This window comes from Chelmon rostratus, chromosome 13, assembly GCF_017976325.1.
Source record: "Chelmon rostratus isolate fCheRos1 chromosome 13, fCheRos1.pri, whole genome shotgun sequence".
NCBI classification, from domain to species: Eukaryota; Metazoa; Chordata; class Actinopteri; order Chaetodontiformes; family Chaetodontidae; genus Chelmon; species Chelmon rostratus.
In genome coordinates this window covers 17,193,779-17,211,248 of record NC_055670.1, presented here as the reverse complement: position 1 = coordinate 17,211,248, position 17,470 = coordinate 17,193,779, and the positions used below count along the sequence as shown (strand labels likewise).

Here is a 17,470-nt window from a genome sequence, read left to right as displayed (position 1 = left end):
CATCTTTCATTTTTCAGTTGTGCTAATGTGACCACAATTACCAAAAATAAAAGAATATAAACTCGCCTATATAAATTCAGAAAACTTTCTGTAGTACAAGCAGTATTTTCCATTCCAGGTGGCAGCCTCTATGGAGGCTTAATTTTCACTTATGTTCTGAAATATCGAACAGACTACCTGTAGTATGTCAAAAAAAAAAAAAAAAAAAAAAACACACACACACACTACATATATGAAAACATTTTTCAGTGTTAAACATATGTTAAGAATCTAGTGCAATTAACTGAAAGTGATGCGGTACGCTCCATCGAACTCAACAGGCCTCCTCATCTTTCCCATGCACTGGAAATGTATGTCGTGCCAGTAAAACCCTTCTTCTCTTTCCTTATTGTTTTTATAGGCCCATAAATAGTCCGGGCTAAATTAATGAGGCCACAGAGACGGTGATGGAGGAGTAAGGGGATGAAGGAATGGAGAGATGAAGGGAGTGATAGATGGCATCATTATAACACAGCACATCTCACTTAACAGAGGCTGTTGGCTTTGGAAGTTGCATGTTTTAGCATGTGCCAATTCTTGTCTGATCTTGCATGAATGTACAAACATACACACACATACAAAGTAGAGAAAGTAAAAAAAGCTAAAAAAAAATAAAAAATAAAAAAAAGGTCTTTGAAGCACCAGACACACACACACACCCTTAAAACAGATACGCATGAACATACACACAAACATGCGAGCTGGACCAGTGATAGACCAAAAACCCTTTCCAAGCGTTCCACACACACACACACACACACACACACACACACACAATCATAATTAGCTCAACTGCAGCTATGAGAAATGAAGATAGCCTATTCTTTCCCCACCTGGGGACAATTTGCTGAGTATCTCAGTTAAGCTGAACACACTGGTAATTATCACTGAACCCCAGTCAGTTAGCTGGCTGATAGCACAGCTCTGCGTTATTGCATTGTTTTAGGTGAAAGACGTCACAGAGCCCATTTGTCTGCAACCCAGAATGAGCCATTCTTCACTGCAGCATCCTCACATGAGGACGAGAACTTAACATTCACACAGAGTGAAAGACTAATTACTGTAAAAATATGGTGCACCACACTGAACGACTCTCCAGCTATCTGACAGACCCAAAGACATCACTTCTATCTGTTCCTGGACTCGTGCAGACTGACTTTCACAAGCTTCAAATAATTCTTGAGGATGTTGAATGAAGCGTCCAATTGTGTCAGTTTTAAAGAAAGAAAACTGAGAAGTGTCAATGACAGAAATCCCAAATATTTGATTGTTTCTTAACCTAAGCGACAAATTTCAGAAGCATTTTTAGTTTCAGAGACTTAATGCAAGCCGACAAATACACAAGTAATTAAAAGGGGTAAAGTTTGAATCTAGAATTTGCCGTTTTCCACACATATCCGTTATTGTCAAAGAGGAAATGCACAAGCAATGGAGGGAGCGTTCCTAATATCCGACTTACAGGGCACTGAAATGTATCCTCAAAATGAATAAACAATAAAGCTTGAAAACTTAAATGCACAGAGGAAAAAAAACCCCAGATGCACTGAAGTGCGGAGATGTGGTGGGAGATTGACACAGGAGATGAAAGATGTTTGCTTCATAATGAAAAGGTGTGCACACCCGCAGTAAATGTATGGCACTGTAATTAACACCTTATTTTGCTGATAATGGGATGCAGTGCAATCTATCAGCTATCAAGCAGTCACGTCTCCCTCTCCCAGTCCTTCCGTCTCTCAAGCCCTAAATTTCTGCATGTGCGTTGCGAGTGTATGTGTCACTCAGCACGACATTAGCATGGTAAGTGCATGCAGATGGCAGCCACAGCCAGTAACCTTTCAGGAGCCATTTACATGTAAATCGATGGATTAATTGGCTAAAGCTCATTAGAGTTGGGGTCTCATCAATACCATGCACACCTCAATTACCCCTGGCGCTGAGCTGTCATCACCAACCACCCCCGCCCCCTCTGCACACACACACGCACGCAGACACACGAACAGTGATGCACATGAGCTCTCGTTCCACCAAGTAACCTTTAATTGCCACAGATTGTAAAAAAGCTTATTATATTTAACACAACTGACAAAATTGTTGTCTTTATCTCGCCCTGAATGCTGATATTCACCAAATGTTAGCAAAATTTATCGACGTGTCCTTGAAATTTACAGGTTTAGAGAGCGTTGAGGTGATAGGATGCTAAATTCTGCACGCATATATATATATATATATATATATATATATATATATCATATCATATCAGTGGTGGAGGAGAAAAACTGATACCAAGCTTTAAGTGAAAGGCCAGAATCAACCTGCACACACATCAATAAAGCACCTACAGCAACACAAAGCCAACCAGAAAAGCAGGGAACGAGGCAGGAGCCAGCGGAGAGGCCTTGCATTAATCAGTGAGATTTCTCTAACATTCCTTGAGGCTTTGCACTTTGGCATCGCCTGCAGGTGCTGAAATTGAACACTTAATAGCAAAAGACTAGCAGAGCGGAAGAAATGGGAAAAATTGGTCGGTTGTATCGCGGGGCGTGGGCCGAGCTACCTTCACCTTGACAAATGCCGGGTGCCATCCATTTGAACAGGGAGAGATGAAGGGAAATGAATCGGAGGAGGTGGGGAATCTGTGGATGATGAGTACAGTAATCTTGTTGGACACTGCTGTCTGCCATTTTTCTCTGCTCATCTTCACCGTGCTTCTAACCTTCCATGCATACAGTATTTGTCTGTGTGTGTGTGTGTGTGTGTGTGTGTGTGTGAGCGAGGGAATGTGTGTAATTTGTAAGAAAGGTCAGTGCTCATCTCCACAGTATCCCTCAACCTTTAAAGGTTGCATCCTTTGTCCTGGTATAAGTGACACTTTATTCCAGCCTCTTGGAGAGGAGAGACTTAGACAAAGACAGAGAGAGAGGCCTCAAGTTCGAGAGCAGCAGCATTAAACATTTTTGGCAGTACAAACACTTGTTGACACACAGCGCTGGTGTTGCTAAAGCCTCAGACTGTGGGGCTAGCTTAAAATACTGAGCTGGTGGGCTTGTGCACCAGCAGCAACTCAAGGATATCATGACCCATTATCACAGCTAACATTGTAACTTTATTTCACAGCCATTACCTTTAACTTCCCCGCAGAGACTCAGCAGTCTCTGAGGAAAACAAGTCATATTTACTTGAGCATTCAGCTGTGGGATGGAAATCTGAGGAGGAACTCGGGGTCCAATGTTGTTTTAAAAATAGGGAGATAAGTAGCAGCAGATTTCACTGCAGGCACAATAACACGCATGTTAATTAAATGTAGTGAACTAAAGGAGGTGTAAATATAACTCAAAGTAAAGCATGATTAAAAAAACACACTCATAAGACTCATATTCATTCAATAAATATTACTGAAAAAGTTGAGATATGACTAAAATATCCGTTACATATACTTTTATTTAGCTCAGTGCTATTATTTGCTGTGCATGCAGCATATATCTGCTCATTGCTATTTATCTAAGCATCGAGATTTCATGTAATTTGTGTTTTTCTTGATATTTCATGTGCAAAGAAACACCATTCTTTGAGTTGCAGAAACTGTGTCGAAGCAACATGAACGGCTTAAAGAAGTTGGTCTGACAATCACTGGAGAAAGTCTTTGAAGCAGCCCAACGACTTCCATGGTGACACAGTCATTGCAGTGTTGTGTTGGATGCTGGAAATTGGTATTGGGAGATAAAAACTCAAACTGTTCAAATGGTTCTTATCTAGATAGATTGGTCAGTGAAGAACAAAAGGGCTAAAACAAAGCATACACACACATACACACAGCTGTGGGCCTTTAAGGTTGTCCGGCGCGGTCTAGCTTTGCAGTCTCCATGCTTGGCTTCTCTGGGCATGCTCTGTTGTGCTTGGCATTCAGAGTGCAGGGACAGCTAAAGGCGTGATCGCTGAGGCCTGACCGCCTTTAATCGGCACACGCAAGCTGACACACACTCATATGCATACGCAACGGCGGTACATATCTCACACGCAAACGACCCCCTCCTCTCCCACAGATGCACACATTCACACACACACACACACACACATACACACACACACATACACGCACACACGCACCAGAGGGCGCGTCATTCCATCTGACACCATTTCTAAGTCAACCGCCGCGGCCGAAGGTAAAATGTCACCACTCGCCTTCGTGCGGGTGGATAGGGATGGCTAGAGTATGCAATAAATGAGTGCAGGGACCTTTTCCTTTATCTCTATCAAATGTGGGAGTCGGGAGAGTCAAGGATGCATGTAGTCTGAGTCTATGGATCATTTCAGAAAGGCAGAGCTGTCTGGGATGTCAGGGACTCTCCCACGGGAGAACAAGCTGAGAAATAAATTCTCTTGAGATGAGTTACTTTAATTTTTCTGTGCGTGTTTTAGCAGTGAGTGAATGGAGTCCTCTTACTTTGGATTGCTTAATGTCTTTGAAGTCAAAGATGGTAAAGTTCTGCATAGTCTATACCCCCACAGTTCTCTTCATTGAGCGCTGTCGCTGAGAGTGACCATAAAAAGAAAGGTCACTCACAGGCATAAGCTCAAGTTTACACTGGTAGCTGAGGTCGTATTTGATGCCCACAACAAAAACTGACCTGTAGTGGCTTTCCGGCTCTCTTTACAATGGCCGCCCAATATAGCTGCTGCGACAAACAGGTGCTCATGTTATTCCCTTGACCCAAACTTGTGAACAAAGCCCAGGTAGAAGTCATTCACCAGAGAGGAGGATTCTACTTATTTCCTGCAGAAAGCCTTGCAGATGTTTGCCTGCATCACACCCACAATTAAACTGCAAAGACCTGTGCTGCTGATATCATGTTAAATATATCAAAGTCAATGCCAACACACTACCTTCACCGTACAAAGTCCACTTAGATTGGAACAGCGCCGGTACCCCATACTGTGTTTCCTACAGCACGCCTCAGGAAGCTCAGTCACAGTGCGCATGAAAGGAGTGCAATAGAAATTTGACAACCTTAGGACCTGTAACTGGACCTAAAAAAACTCTGTGAGTGAAGCATTTTCGCAGCCTTTCATTCCAATCCTTGAAATATTTTCAAACTCGCCCCTGACCAGGTTCCTTTGATCCACTGCAGCCCGCTCTGGGTCAAGAAGACGAGCGGTGTTGACAGGCAGTCAGTCCATCCCAGGGCTGTGACACAGCAAAACGCAGATACACTCTGGAAACTCTGGAAATTGATGTCTTCATGGATAAATGCGGACGGCAGGACTTTGGACTGCACGACTGGTCGGTGAAGGATTGGTTTGACAAACATAAATGAATTCACAGAAAAAGCTAAAGCATATTTTAACTTGAGCATCGGAATGTGTGTGTGTGTGCGTGTGTGTGTGTGTGTGTGTCAGTGAGAAGCGGCTCCTGCTGTGGTAAGCACTTTGTCTTCCTTTCCTCACCTCTGCTCACTTCTGGTTTACTAATGACCTGTATATATTGACAGACACGTCTCTCACACTTATGTCGTGCACTTATTCTCTCTCTCTCTCTCCCTCTCACACACACACACACACACACACACACACACACACACAGATCCCAGAGGCGCTCTGAAGCCTCACATCCTGCAGACCTGATTAAGATGGAAGACACAAACAATAAAAACAGCAAGGTTACCACAGCAAGGTCAAAAACTCGCAAGCAGACACAGGTAAGAGGAAATAAACATACTCAGAAATAAAAAGCAGCTGAGGGTAAACCACGGATCAGTCGAGTGGGATCAGTTCTCAGCGTTTTCATTCACGGTCTCTGAAGCTTGCTGAGACCTATGACCATAAATAATTTGTGTAGTGAGTTGACTGAAAACACACAAAAACCAAACTTAAACATACATAAATCCGTGGATCAGGGTGGGGTGAAATGAAATAAATGCATAAATAAGACATTACTGACCGGCTCAGATCATTTGTGGGCTGCTAGCTCAAGCTAACTTCCACCAGGCCCGTAACGTCAAAATCCAGCCTACCCTCCGTCTGGCGCCACGTCCATATCTCAGCATGTTAACTTGGTGGATGACTGCTTGGATTTGAATGTGTGCTATTAATGTGTCACATAGTTTAGCATTAGAGAACAGTGTAAGTGCTGTCAGTGCAGAAAGTGAAGAGATCCAAAACGCTGTGACTGTGAGATTTTGGAGATTGGAGTTCTCTGACAGATAAGTGCGGCAGCCCTAACGTGTCACTACATCAATGTTTGCTGTCTTTATGGTAGGCGAAGGCCTTACTGTGGAATTACCATTAGACTTCCATGCTGTGCCCTTCCTCTCAAAAGTGCTAAAACAGACATCGCCGCCTTTGCTTGGCTGTCATTAAAGAGTGCAGTGTTTGCTGAGACGGAAAGGTTGTTATCCTGACATCTGTGATGTAGCGGCACGGCGAGATCAGGCAGCTGCCGGAAGACAGACATTTGTGTGGTGACGCCTGTGTTTTTCAAAAAAACGAAATGACACTCAGAGGCGTCTCTTCGCTGAACGCATCGCGGCTGTACAATGAGACGATTCTCCTGACAACTCCTCGCAGTGTCGCCATACATGCCGACAGGACGTGCTGAGATAAGTGAGACGCTTGACGGCCAGGGCCCGCGGATGTGTCTGGGGTTGAGGGCATCTTCGGCACCAAGGACAGCAGACATCACACATGATAGATTTACAGCAAAGCGCCAGTTTTATTCATGAGTTAGATGCAGGATGTGATATAAGCTCACATTGAATATCCAATGCTCAGAGCAGTAGTCTGAGGGAGAGCAGCATTACGATAAGGCTCTCTGACAGCATCTGAGGATATGCATTCTGTGGCCCTCTAATTCGCCTTTTGTGCAGTCATTTAAACTCCATCCCCTGCTGAAGGTGGACATCAAAGCAACGCACATGATAAAAGACGGAGAGTTGTGAAGTGAAACACTGATAATACAGAAGCAGTCGCAAGTGGTAATATAACGTGAGAGGAAGTACAAAAAAGTGAAATGCAAATGATGCTGTAGATAAGAGCCAGAGTCCCTGGAAGTAATTACAAAAAAAATAACAGCAAAAAAATAATAATAACTGATGAAGCTACATAATATTCACCCTATGAATGGTGTTTTTCTAATCAATTATTCAGTCAAGTTTCATGTTTTCATCTGTTTTAAGCCTAAATAAATATAAAACTGAGTGGAATAATCTCTCATGCTGACTTAATAACTATTGCATTAAATAGGGACAAGCAAAATATTTATTGACTTTTGCAAATTTTTCACTCTTTTATTGTGTGACCTGCGTGCTGAGCTATGGTGGAAAATCTTTTCATCAGCCAACTTACATTTGAGAGGAATGCACAAATAGAATTAGTGGAGCAATGCTGCAAATATATATATATAAAAAGAAAGAGGCAGACGTGGCAGCCTCTGTGGATGCTGAATTCATAGCGGCATCGTCACAAATCACAAAACAAGCATTCTGCACCAAAGGGTTTTCAGCGGGGGTCTATATCCCAGTGACAGCTCGCTTTCTTTCTCGCTCGCCCTCACCTCTCCCCACCTCCCTCTACAGCTTGCTCCCTCTCAACTATCAGGAATGATGGAGTGACTCCCCTGTTACGCTCCCTCATTTCCCTCCCCTGTTGCATTACATGTGTATCCAAACATCCACTGTGTGTGTCAAACAGGATGTTTCCCCGCAGCGTCCATCCCTCCGTCCTTGCCTGGGTACCAAGACACAGGCTCGCACACACACACACACACACATGCACACACACACGAGTAATGTCAGGAGTCCCACAGCGATCGTCCATCAGCTCGGCTGTATGTGCAAATGCGCAGAAGCACACAGATATACGCATCCACCTATGCAGAGAAATTACATGTGTGTGTCCTTTTTCTTATTTTGTTGTGTGCAAATATGGTGCACGCATGCCATGTCTCTGTGTACAGTGCGAACCCATACATGTACACACACACACGCACCACACACACACACACACACACACAAAGACTGACTGCTGTGAAGTGGTCTTGTCAACTGACAGGGGCCTCTCCAACAAATAAACACTCCATCTATCTATCCTTCCATTTCTGTTTTAGGCCTCGTTGTGTGTTTGTGTGTGTGTATGTGTGTGTGCGCGCACATTTGGGTGTATTTGTCTGTGTGCGTGTTAAGTTGAATTCCTGAGCCTGTGGTTACCAACAGCTTTGAAGTCCAAACAGCACCAGGGCCCCGGGGTGACGGGCTTACCCGCCACCCCCAGCCTGCACTGGAAGGCCCATAAAGAGAAAAGCAAACAGGCCATAATACCCCGAATGAGCAAACCTTTCCTGCATCTTTGGCCACAGCCTCCTCCTTGGCCCCTGCACGCCAGAAACACACTCACCCTGGCTCACAAACACATGCACACACACACAAGCAGACACAGCATCAGTATACTACATGAGTGCACGCAGAGATAAAGAAGTAGACATTGATTTAAGAGCCATAAACAGACATACGGCATGAACAGCAATGGATGATCTCTCTCTCTTGCATGAGGGCGCTCTCTCACACACACAGATGCAAACACACCATAGAGTAAATGAGCATATACAACATTAGTGCAGAGTTTCCTTGCTTAGAGAGTAATTCCTGCCTTTGGACTACAGCTGAATGGTGTCTCTAATTAACGGTATGTTCATTATCTCTCTCTTTCTCTCTCTCTCTCACTCTCTGGCTTCCACTCTTTCCCTCCCTCCAGTTAGATTACCCACCCGGCTGCTGTGTTGTGGAGTGGGAGTCAGTATGATTGCTGCGGGCTGCTCGGCATGCCTTAATTAGCTCAGGATTTTTTTTTTTTTGCACACCAAGGTTAGAAAAGATCCTCAAAAAGTCAAACAGTACTAGAGGGGCTCAAAATGTGGGCAGTGCTGAAAACAGCGCGACATAAAAAAAAATGAACACAAATAGATCAGTTTGAACTGAGGATGCACTTTGAACACAGTAACACAGTTGCCTACAAGTCAGTAAAAGTGGGTAAACAGAGCGAAATCCAGAGCAACATCCAAAATATCCCACAGAAAGTCCTGAAAAGCTTCTGCTACCAACTTTCTCTGGAGACAGCGCTCAGTTGTTCAGGAGTGTTTATGTTTCACTCATTCTGATTTCACATAAGCTTACGCATCTCTGCTGGTTGGGACGGGATTCTGTGATTCCAGGGGGGAAAAAAATATGGGGAACATTTTTACATTCAGCAAATTTTGATGTAGCGTCGTGTTAACATCATGATTCAAGACCTTTCTCACTGGAGCACTCAATCCAGGCCTTGTCCTTTCATCCAGCCTCTCCTCTCATTTTCAGCTCCAAAAAGGCGAAATGCCAGGCAGCGCACAGCCAAAAAGGCTGCAGCAGAGAGAGCCTCCACACTAAACTAAACTGACAGGAGAGGAGGAGACTGATGCAATGGAACACTAGTGTTAGAGCAGAGCCATGTACAGTAGAACACTTCATTCAGCCAAACAAAGGCGCACACACAGGACAGCATGAAGTGATGTGATCGTCTGGATTGCTTTAGAAACCGTGTGAGGCGGAAGTATCTGGGAAACACCTGTTCTCAACCACGGCCGTGGAGGTGCCCCTCCGCAAGAAACTGGCTATTGTTACACTCTGCTAGACTGTGCAGCTCCCATTGTGAATGCGTGCAACTTCAGTATATGATGTGCAGCAGGGCGCTGCTGCAAAGGGAACAATGGCTTAGAGGACTCAGTGAAGTGGATAAATAAAGGCCACAACACTCTCTCTCACACACACAGAAATACACGTACAGTACATGCAAAAACATATTTGGTATCAAAAGAAGACGAGAAAAGAATCTGCGACTTATATCAGCCTGTTGCTGGATTAGAAATCCTGTCAGAGTAATTTAGGGGCTTTGCCATTGAGTGTGTGTGTGTGCTTGTGTGTGCGTTGAACTGACATGTTCTTGTGGAGAGCCTGGCAGTTATATAATGGCCAACACAAACAAACAGAGTCCTTCCAAGGGACCAGAGGAGAGCCAATAGCTCCATGAATTCAGAGCACTCAGCCTCAACAGTCTGGTAGGAAAATATACAAAAAAACACAGCGCAAGAAACAATGTGAGTGATGAGAAAATAAGACGGAAAATGTAAGCAGGACCGTGGGACTGCTGGATCTCTGCTGCCTTTATTAATTGGCCTGAATGAGTTAATGGCTAGCACTGAGATTTATTCTTCCAAATAATTAAGACAGCATTTATGGCACTTATATTGCACATAAAGTTATTTGAATCCCATCTTTAATCCCTTAAAAACATTGGGAATAAGTGTAAAATGTGTTTTTAGAACGAAAGATTTAAGTGGATAGCATGCAAGTCTCTTATAATAAACAGTATTAAAGGATTTCTGATCACTAGAGGGGAAGAGAGACTCCAAAAACAATCAGAAACAGAGCAACACTGGCACCCCATTGGCGTCCTTGATGAATCAAAGTTCAATATTTAGTGATATTTTAGCTTTGGTGTGGTCTGATCCTGAGAAAAGTATGCAGCAATCTCTGCGCCAGCTAAATGCTAAATTAATTTCTTCTCCAGCCACCCTGGATCCCCGACATTTTTCATCAGCCCTCGGGATCAGCAAACCAAAACAATGAGATGAAATATAGATGGAGACTCTGAGGGATTGGCAGCACTGGCAACACCAGTGAAGTCAGCTTGGTTTAAAATCAGAATGCATAAAACGGATGAGACCTAAGCGCGAGCATTTCGCCGGCCAGGTCGACGCGGGTTTGCGTGACACGGTCAATGAAAGATGTGAAAGCCGAGCACGTCAGTGCACGAGGGCAGCCGCTAAATCGCTTCAGCGACAGGGTGGAGAGTGATAGAAAACATTCGCCATGAGATGGACGGCGGGCTTTGAACCGGCGGCCAAGACCGTGAGCCAGCGGGAGGGAGGGAGGGAGGGAAGGAGAGGACGTAAACAGGGATTTGGAAATGCTGCAGTCATCAAAAACGAATCATTTCAGAACATGTATCATCAGGGCAAAATGATCCATTAGACATCATTAGAAATCTCTCTTTCATAGAGCCTGAAAACTTAAACAGATTAACTTGGAGTGCTTTTCTCTCTTCTTCCACGTATAATAAGATATGGTAAGCAATGCAGATGCAAGACCAGCAACTCGGGCTTAAGTGGGCTTCAGTATATGTGTCCCTTTGAGTGTGTGTATGGATTTACTGTATATGAGTAATTACAATAAGCATTATGGAGCTCGCAAGTTTGGGGATTGTGTGTCTTGATAAATCCAGTAAGAATGTAAACCTGCGTCTCTCCTCGGTGTGCAGCAGAACAGCTGCTTGCATTTGCAACGCGCACACACACACGCACACACTGAAACTCGACAGACAGACATCCGTTTGCTGTTTTAGGATCAAATTAGGGTTGCAGGAATTTCACACTGATGGTAGATAGGAGTTAGTTCACCTGCTGTAGTCTGTTCTAATGACAGATGAAAGACTGACTTAGCGAGATTAGATCTGGCCTCACATTCTCCGTGGAGAGGCCGAAGCCTGCGCACAGAACATACTGTAATCCAGATGATGACTGACGCGTCCATTCACCTCGCACAGCCTGAAAAACCTCATGTCTCCTCGCCGCGCTTCTCCCCGACAAAAGATCCGATCACGTCTCCTGCCCCTGATACGGATGATGAAATATCAAAACACGCTCACAGTAATATACACTGTATCCTGTGAAATGTGTAAAGACACATTTCAGCCAGCGGCCACACACACACACACACATGCCCGTACATACTCTCATAACAGCAGCTCACACATGGCGTCCCATTGCCAAAGCCAGACAGAATTCATGTGTTCGTTTGAAGGCGCCACTGAAAAAACATCCTCGCTTTCACAAACATTTCTGGCTACGCGCGCGCGCACACACACGCGCGCGCACACACGCAGACACACACACACACGCATATGCACGCACACAGCCCAGCAAGATAATGACAGTCTAATACTAGAGTGTATTCTGTTAAAGCCCTTAAACACACTTTAGAGTCTGTATAAACAAAGGCAACTGCTCTCACACACTCTCTCTTCCCCTCTCTCTCTCTCTCTCTCACACACACACACACACACACACACACACACACAAACACACTCACAGAACAGAGAGTAAATGGAAGATGCTGCTTCAAGGCGTTCGGTCAAAGAAAACAAAGCATGAAATATTCAGTGAAGGTTCTGCATCCACATCTGACTGAGAACAGTCAAAGCTAACAACTTAACTTAACTGCTGCTCCCTGACAGCATGCACGTTTAATTACTGGATCACTAAACAACAACAAAGGGAAATGTAACCAGTTCTTGAATATGTGTTCTTGAACAACCAAACGCTCTCTGAATGGACTAAAATATGACCAGGGGGGCCCAGTTTGAGCCTGGTTGTAGGTCTGTGTGATGTAAATACTTGAGACAACATGCATCAGACATCTGTTTCATTCTGTTTTATCTGGCTGTTCCACTGTAAATATGTTTTCATCTTTTTCTCTATCTGTCTCTTAGGGCGACCTAACCCCACGCACTCATCTATCTGTTAACACAGTGGGCCTGAAGAGCGAGCTGCGCGCTGGGGCCCCCGACGCCTGCACTCGGGGGCTGTGGGGGCCTGTTGGTGCAGCTGTCCCACTCCAGGGTAACATAAGACCTTATTAGAGTCCATTAGACCTCTCCGAAACCAATAAGAGATTGTCAAATACATCCAAACATTCACACAATTCACAGAGAGACAGGAAGTGAAAGGAGGGCGGTAGGAAGGGGGACAGGGGTCTGCCATTTGTCTGCATAATGTCCCGTTCTCGTATCTACAACTTTTGTCCTTTCAAATTTCAGGGGAAAGGCAAAATTTGTGGCTTAAACATTCAATCATTTTGTATCAGTTGCTAAAAGAAATTGTTTATTTTCTCTTTAATTTATTCTGTCATGTGGATAATGACTTTGAAATGACATGCAGATATGGGACACTTCCAATTGAGAGCTATTCTGACTGTTAAGGTTGTCAGCAACCCCTTTTTTAATGAAAAATAATGTTCAGAAGTGAATGCAAGTCACACAATGTCTGTTTTTAATGAGCACATTTCTATCTCATGCTAATCCTTGTCATCTTTTTTTTTTTGCTTGCAATCTTCCATCTCCAGTCTGTTTACATTTTGTATGTATGAGGTTTTCATACGACAGCTGCGACAAAGTTTCTCCGAGCATCTGGACAGTGAGACAGCCTGGTCTGCCCCAGAAAAAGAGCTTCCCTTTGCCCTGACAGCAGGGGCTTGACCTGGGAGCCTTCCTTTGATCTTTAATTAACACTAGGCATGGCTCTGGAGAGGAGAGAGGTGATGAACATGGGAGCATTCAGGACCTGCACCAACAACCAGGACTTAGAGAGACAGACGGCATTTTCCTTCAGACCTCCAGCGCTGTTTCAACTTTAAAGTGTTCAGCCGCAGTGCAGAGGTGGCTGCTTTCAAATAGATGCAGTGTCTGGCTTCTTGAGCAGGGTGAGGAGCTACACTTTGTACAAAAACACGGGACACTATATAAAACAACTATTATGCAGCTGCTGCATTAGATGAGCTACTATACAGATGCAAACTGTAACTGATGAAAGCTGTTAGAACCACAGAAGCCACACACTGGAAGCTGAATTTTGCAGTTATCTAGTTATGTCTGTGAGCATATATGCAACCCTTTATGGGGCTCTATGAAAAAATATACATACTCTCATAACCACTACATTGTCAATTTTAATCATGCTCGGATGTTATGAGTGAGAGGCTCATTATGACATTTAACTTCAGAACCCACTGGTTGCTTTATCCCAAAGGGGACGCACTTATTTAATGTTTTTGGCAAAGCTGTTGCGGTGAAATAAAGTGAAACGAAGAGGAACAAGGACAGTCAAAGGACAATTACAATCAATATCACGCTGCCTGGAAAACAGCTGCATCTGCTTGTAAAAGCATCAGGTAAGGGGCGTTTCACAGGGCGATGTGTCAGCCCGGTGCGGCAGGAGCCAGAAAAATCTTTAGTGACTTCTATCATTTTGACATTTTTCTTGCCAATAACCGACTGGCAACAAGTCAAATCAGTCTCCCTGCAAAACATGTGCGATGACGATGTCCAGACAGTCTGAAAATGAAAGGCAAAGTCAGGCCAGACGCATACTTCTTGACTTTTGCAACCACCTCCAAAGGCGACTTTGGGGTGAGATCGAGTATCTCCAGACTCCAGTGTCTACCCACTCATGACTCCACCAACACCCACAACCATCACCGCAACTATTCCATTATTCACCATCCATTCCAGCCCACTCCTTTCTTCTGCGTTATCAGTCCCATCCTTGCTCCTCTGGTTAAGATCTTCCCATAGCTAATGATGTGTCACAGAGAAGATTACTGTTGAACTACTGCATGCTGCAGCCTGTAGCTCAAAGACCTGGAGAATACATCACACACATGCATGGAAATATATATATATATATATATATATATATATATATATATATATATATATATATATATATATATATATGTACAACTATCCCCAAACACTCAGGGATTCCTGAGGTCTTTTGAAGGCATCATGCAGAATCCACATGCACGCCCGCACACACAAACACACATGTATAAATGAAGGTTGGGCATCAGACATTAAAGGTTGTGGGCTGACAGATATGAAGTGTGACAGTCTTCTCGTCAAACACTTTGATTTGCCGAGGCAGCACACTTTGCAGCCTTTGCACACAGTATTTTAAACAAGGACAGGGAAAAAAAAAAAACACTTTTTAGCCCGCAGGTTGCAAGATAGGTGAATCAGAGAAATGAGGGATTAGATGAGAAGAAAGGAAGTCGACAGACGGAATGAAAGGAGGACAAAGAAGGCATGAGAGAAGTGAGGAATAAAAAGCAGGACTGAAAGAAGAGCTGTCTTACTTTGGCAGGTGTTGCTCCTCTCCTCGTAGCCCGGGTTACATAGACACTTCCCAATAGGCACGAGCCACTCCCCCTCCGTGCTGCAGTACATTCGCGGCGGCTCCTCCTCTTTGGAGTGATTGACACATGAGCCTTTGACCTCCACCAGCGACTGGGAGTCCATGGGCACCGTGTCGGGGAAGGAGGCCAGATTCCTCACAGTGTACGGGCACTTCTTGAAGTAAACCCTCACTGACACCAAAGCTACGCAGGCGCCCACGTCCTGGAACGCCAGGTAGAAGCCCTTCTTGGTCATGGGACCCACCTCACGCACCTCTGTGTTGAGCTTGAGGATGCGATCTCCGAGGTCCATTTGGGTGAAACTCTCGTCGGCGGCGATGGTGTCGATCTTTGAGAACTGGTGCTCTCGGAAGTGGCTGCCCTGGTCGTCGTCCGTCTCCAGGTAGAGGAGGTTGAAGGTCTCCTTGCAGGTGCCCAAGACCAGCGGGATGGAGTTGCAGTCCCTCAGGGTGAACTTCAGCTCCACGTAGATCTTCTGGGCCGACTGGCGAGGGATCCAGTTGGTGCGAAGCCAGTTGTTCTGGCTGTACTCCATCACGTTGCAGACCTGGAAGGTCCTGATGGGAGTGTAGTGCTCATCCACCCCACTGATCTCCTCCCACTGAAAAAGATGGAGAGAGGAAGAGGTGGAAGAGAGAAACGGAGGGGGACGAAAAGGAGCAACCACGTGGTGGGGGGAAAAACAGGGCAAATTTGAAGGAAAAGAGAGGGATGCAAAGGAGGGATAGTGGAAGAAGCAGACAGAGTTATTAGGTAAAAAGATGAAAGGAGAAGAGGAAAAATAAGAGAGAAAGAGAGCGGGGGCATAGGAGTGAAAAGTTTGGGGTCAAAGGAGAAGAAAAAGGGGCAAAGACATTGGAGGAAAGTTGCAGAGGAAGGGAGAGGAAAGAGGGAAGTTGGAGTCAGAGAAGGAGGAAGAAAGAGGAAAGGAGGGGAAGATAGCAGAGAGAAAAATAAAGTTATCTCCACCCTGTAAGCATTTCCACATGAATTATTTAGATTCAGATTCACTCTTGCTGAATACTAAGCATCTAATAAACACTTAAGGGTGAAAAATCACACTACCAGATCTCTTGTAAATTACTCAAATTAATTAAAAGCAAACTTGCTGCCTCAGCCAAATTTTCCTAGATTACGGCACTGTGAAAATATCTCAGAGAAAAGTGTGATTCCCATCTCAATCCTACTAAATTTGTGTGAAGTTGCTTAATTGCTTTTAAATATTAGCAAAAATCTTATAGTGTTTTTTTTTCCACCCTTACTAACATGTTTTTTTCTCTACAAGTGAGAACTTTCAAGCTGCAGTCTTGGTTATTTGCATCACAGTACTACGGCTACTAAAGGAAAACGTGCTGAATCCACTATGAAACAAAAGAAGCTACGAAGTATAGACAGATGTGAGTGTATACCAGGAACGTTCGTGTCTATCTTACATTTTCCCTCCACTGGGAGAAAGCAATGAGGAGGAGAGGAGAAAAAAGAAAGCGGGGTCATTCCTTTTGAATTCAACACAGCGGGAAGACTCATTGATCATGCGCTTTGGCTTCGCTGTCCAGGCAAATCAACACTGAATCAGAGCGATGATGAATGGGCAAACACCTGAAACACTGGGCTCATTGTGATTAAAATGACAGTCATTAGAATGAATGGGCCTAAATGCGTAAATGGATGCTTTTTCTATTTTTTCCCCCTTTCCGTTGAAATTCAGAATGGACGTATGTCTGAATGAGAAGAGCTTTCTTCAGAGAGAGAGAGAGAGAGAGAGAAAAGAGGAACACTTTCTGGGTAAGTGGAAACTGAATTATCGCTCCTTTCACACAAGCATTAATGGAAACATAAACCCACACACACACATATACATTCACATAAGGCTCGTGTGAAGTGTTTAAAGTCCCAAAGCAGGCGGACACAGCAGGTGCTTTCAGCTCCGACACAGAAATTAATGGCGAGCTAAGAAAGTCTAGGCTCTCTGTTACATGTTTTTGTGTGCGGGTGTGTGGGTGCAGAGCACATCTATGGGTGCCTGGTGTTCAAGGAGCTCTCAGGCTGAAGGATGGCCACTTGCTTTTCAAGTCACAGGAAAGTTAATGAAACACCCCTGAGAGAGGGGGAATAAGAGAGAGGGAAAGAAAAGTGGAGAAAGTGAAAGAGACAGAGCTGAAAAATAGCAATAGGAAGAAGGAGGGAGAGATAAAGTGAGAGGAAAATTGAGGGGAGAGATTCCGTTGGTGTTTAGTCTCCCCCGTCATGCCTTCCCTGGCGTCACCTCATTCATCAGAGCGTAGTCCAAGCTCTCTATAGGTCCAACAATAACAATGAAACGTAGACAGAACTGAGTGGGGCTTAATATAAAGAGGCGAAGCTAAACTTAACATTTC

At 44.4% G+C, this 17,470-nt stretch overlaps 1 protein-coding gene across 4 annotated transcripts in view; it reads right to left on the bottom strand.

Moving 5' to 3' along the window:
• epha3 (eph receptor A3) overlaps nt 1-17,470 on the bottom strand; it is a 97,322-nt gene that overhangs the window by 64,141 nt on the left and 15,711 nt on the right. For all 4 annotated transcript variants that reach the window (XM_041951486.1, XM_041951487.1, XM_041951488.1 and 1 more), the window contains exon 3: nt 15,033-15,693. In XM_041951486.1, the coding sequence (XP_041807420.1) occupies nt 15,033-15,693 (661 nt within the window). The remainder of the gene's footprint in view (nt 1-15,032; nt 15,694-17,470) is intronic.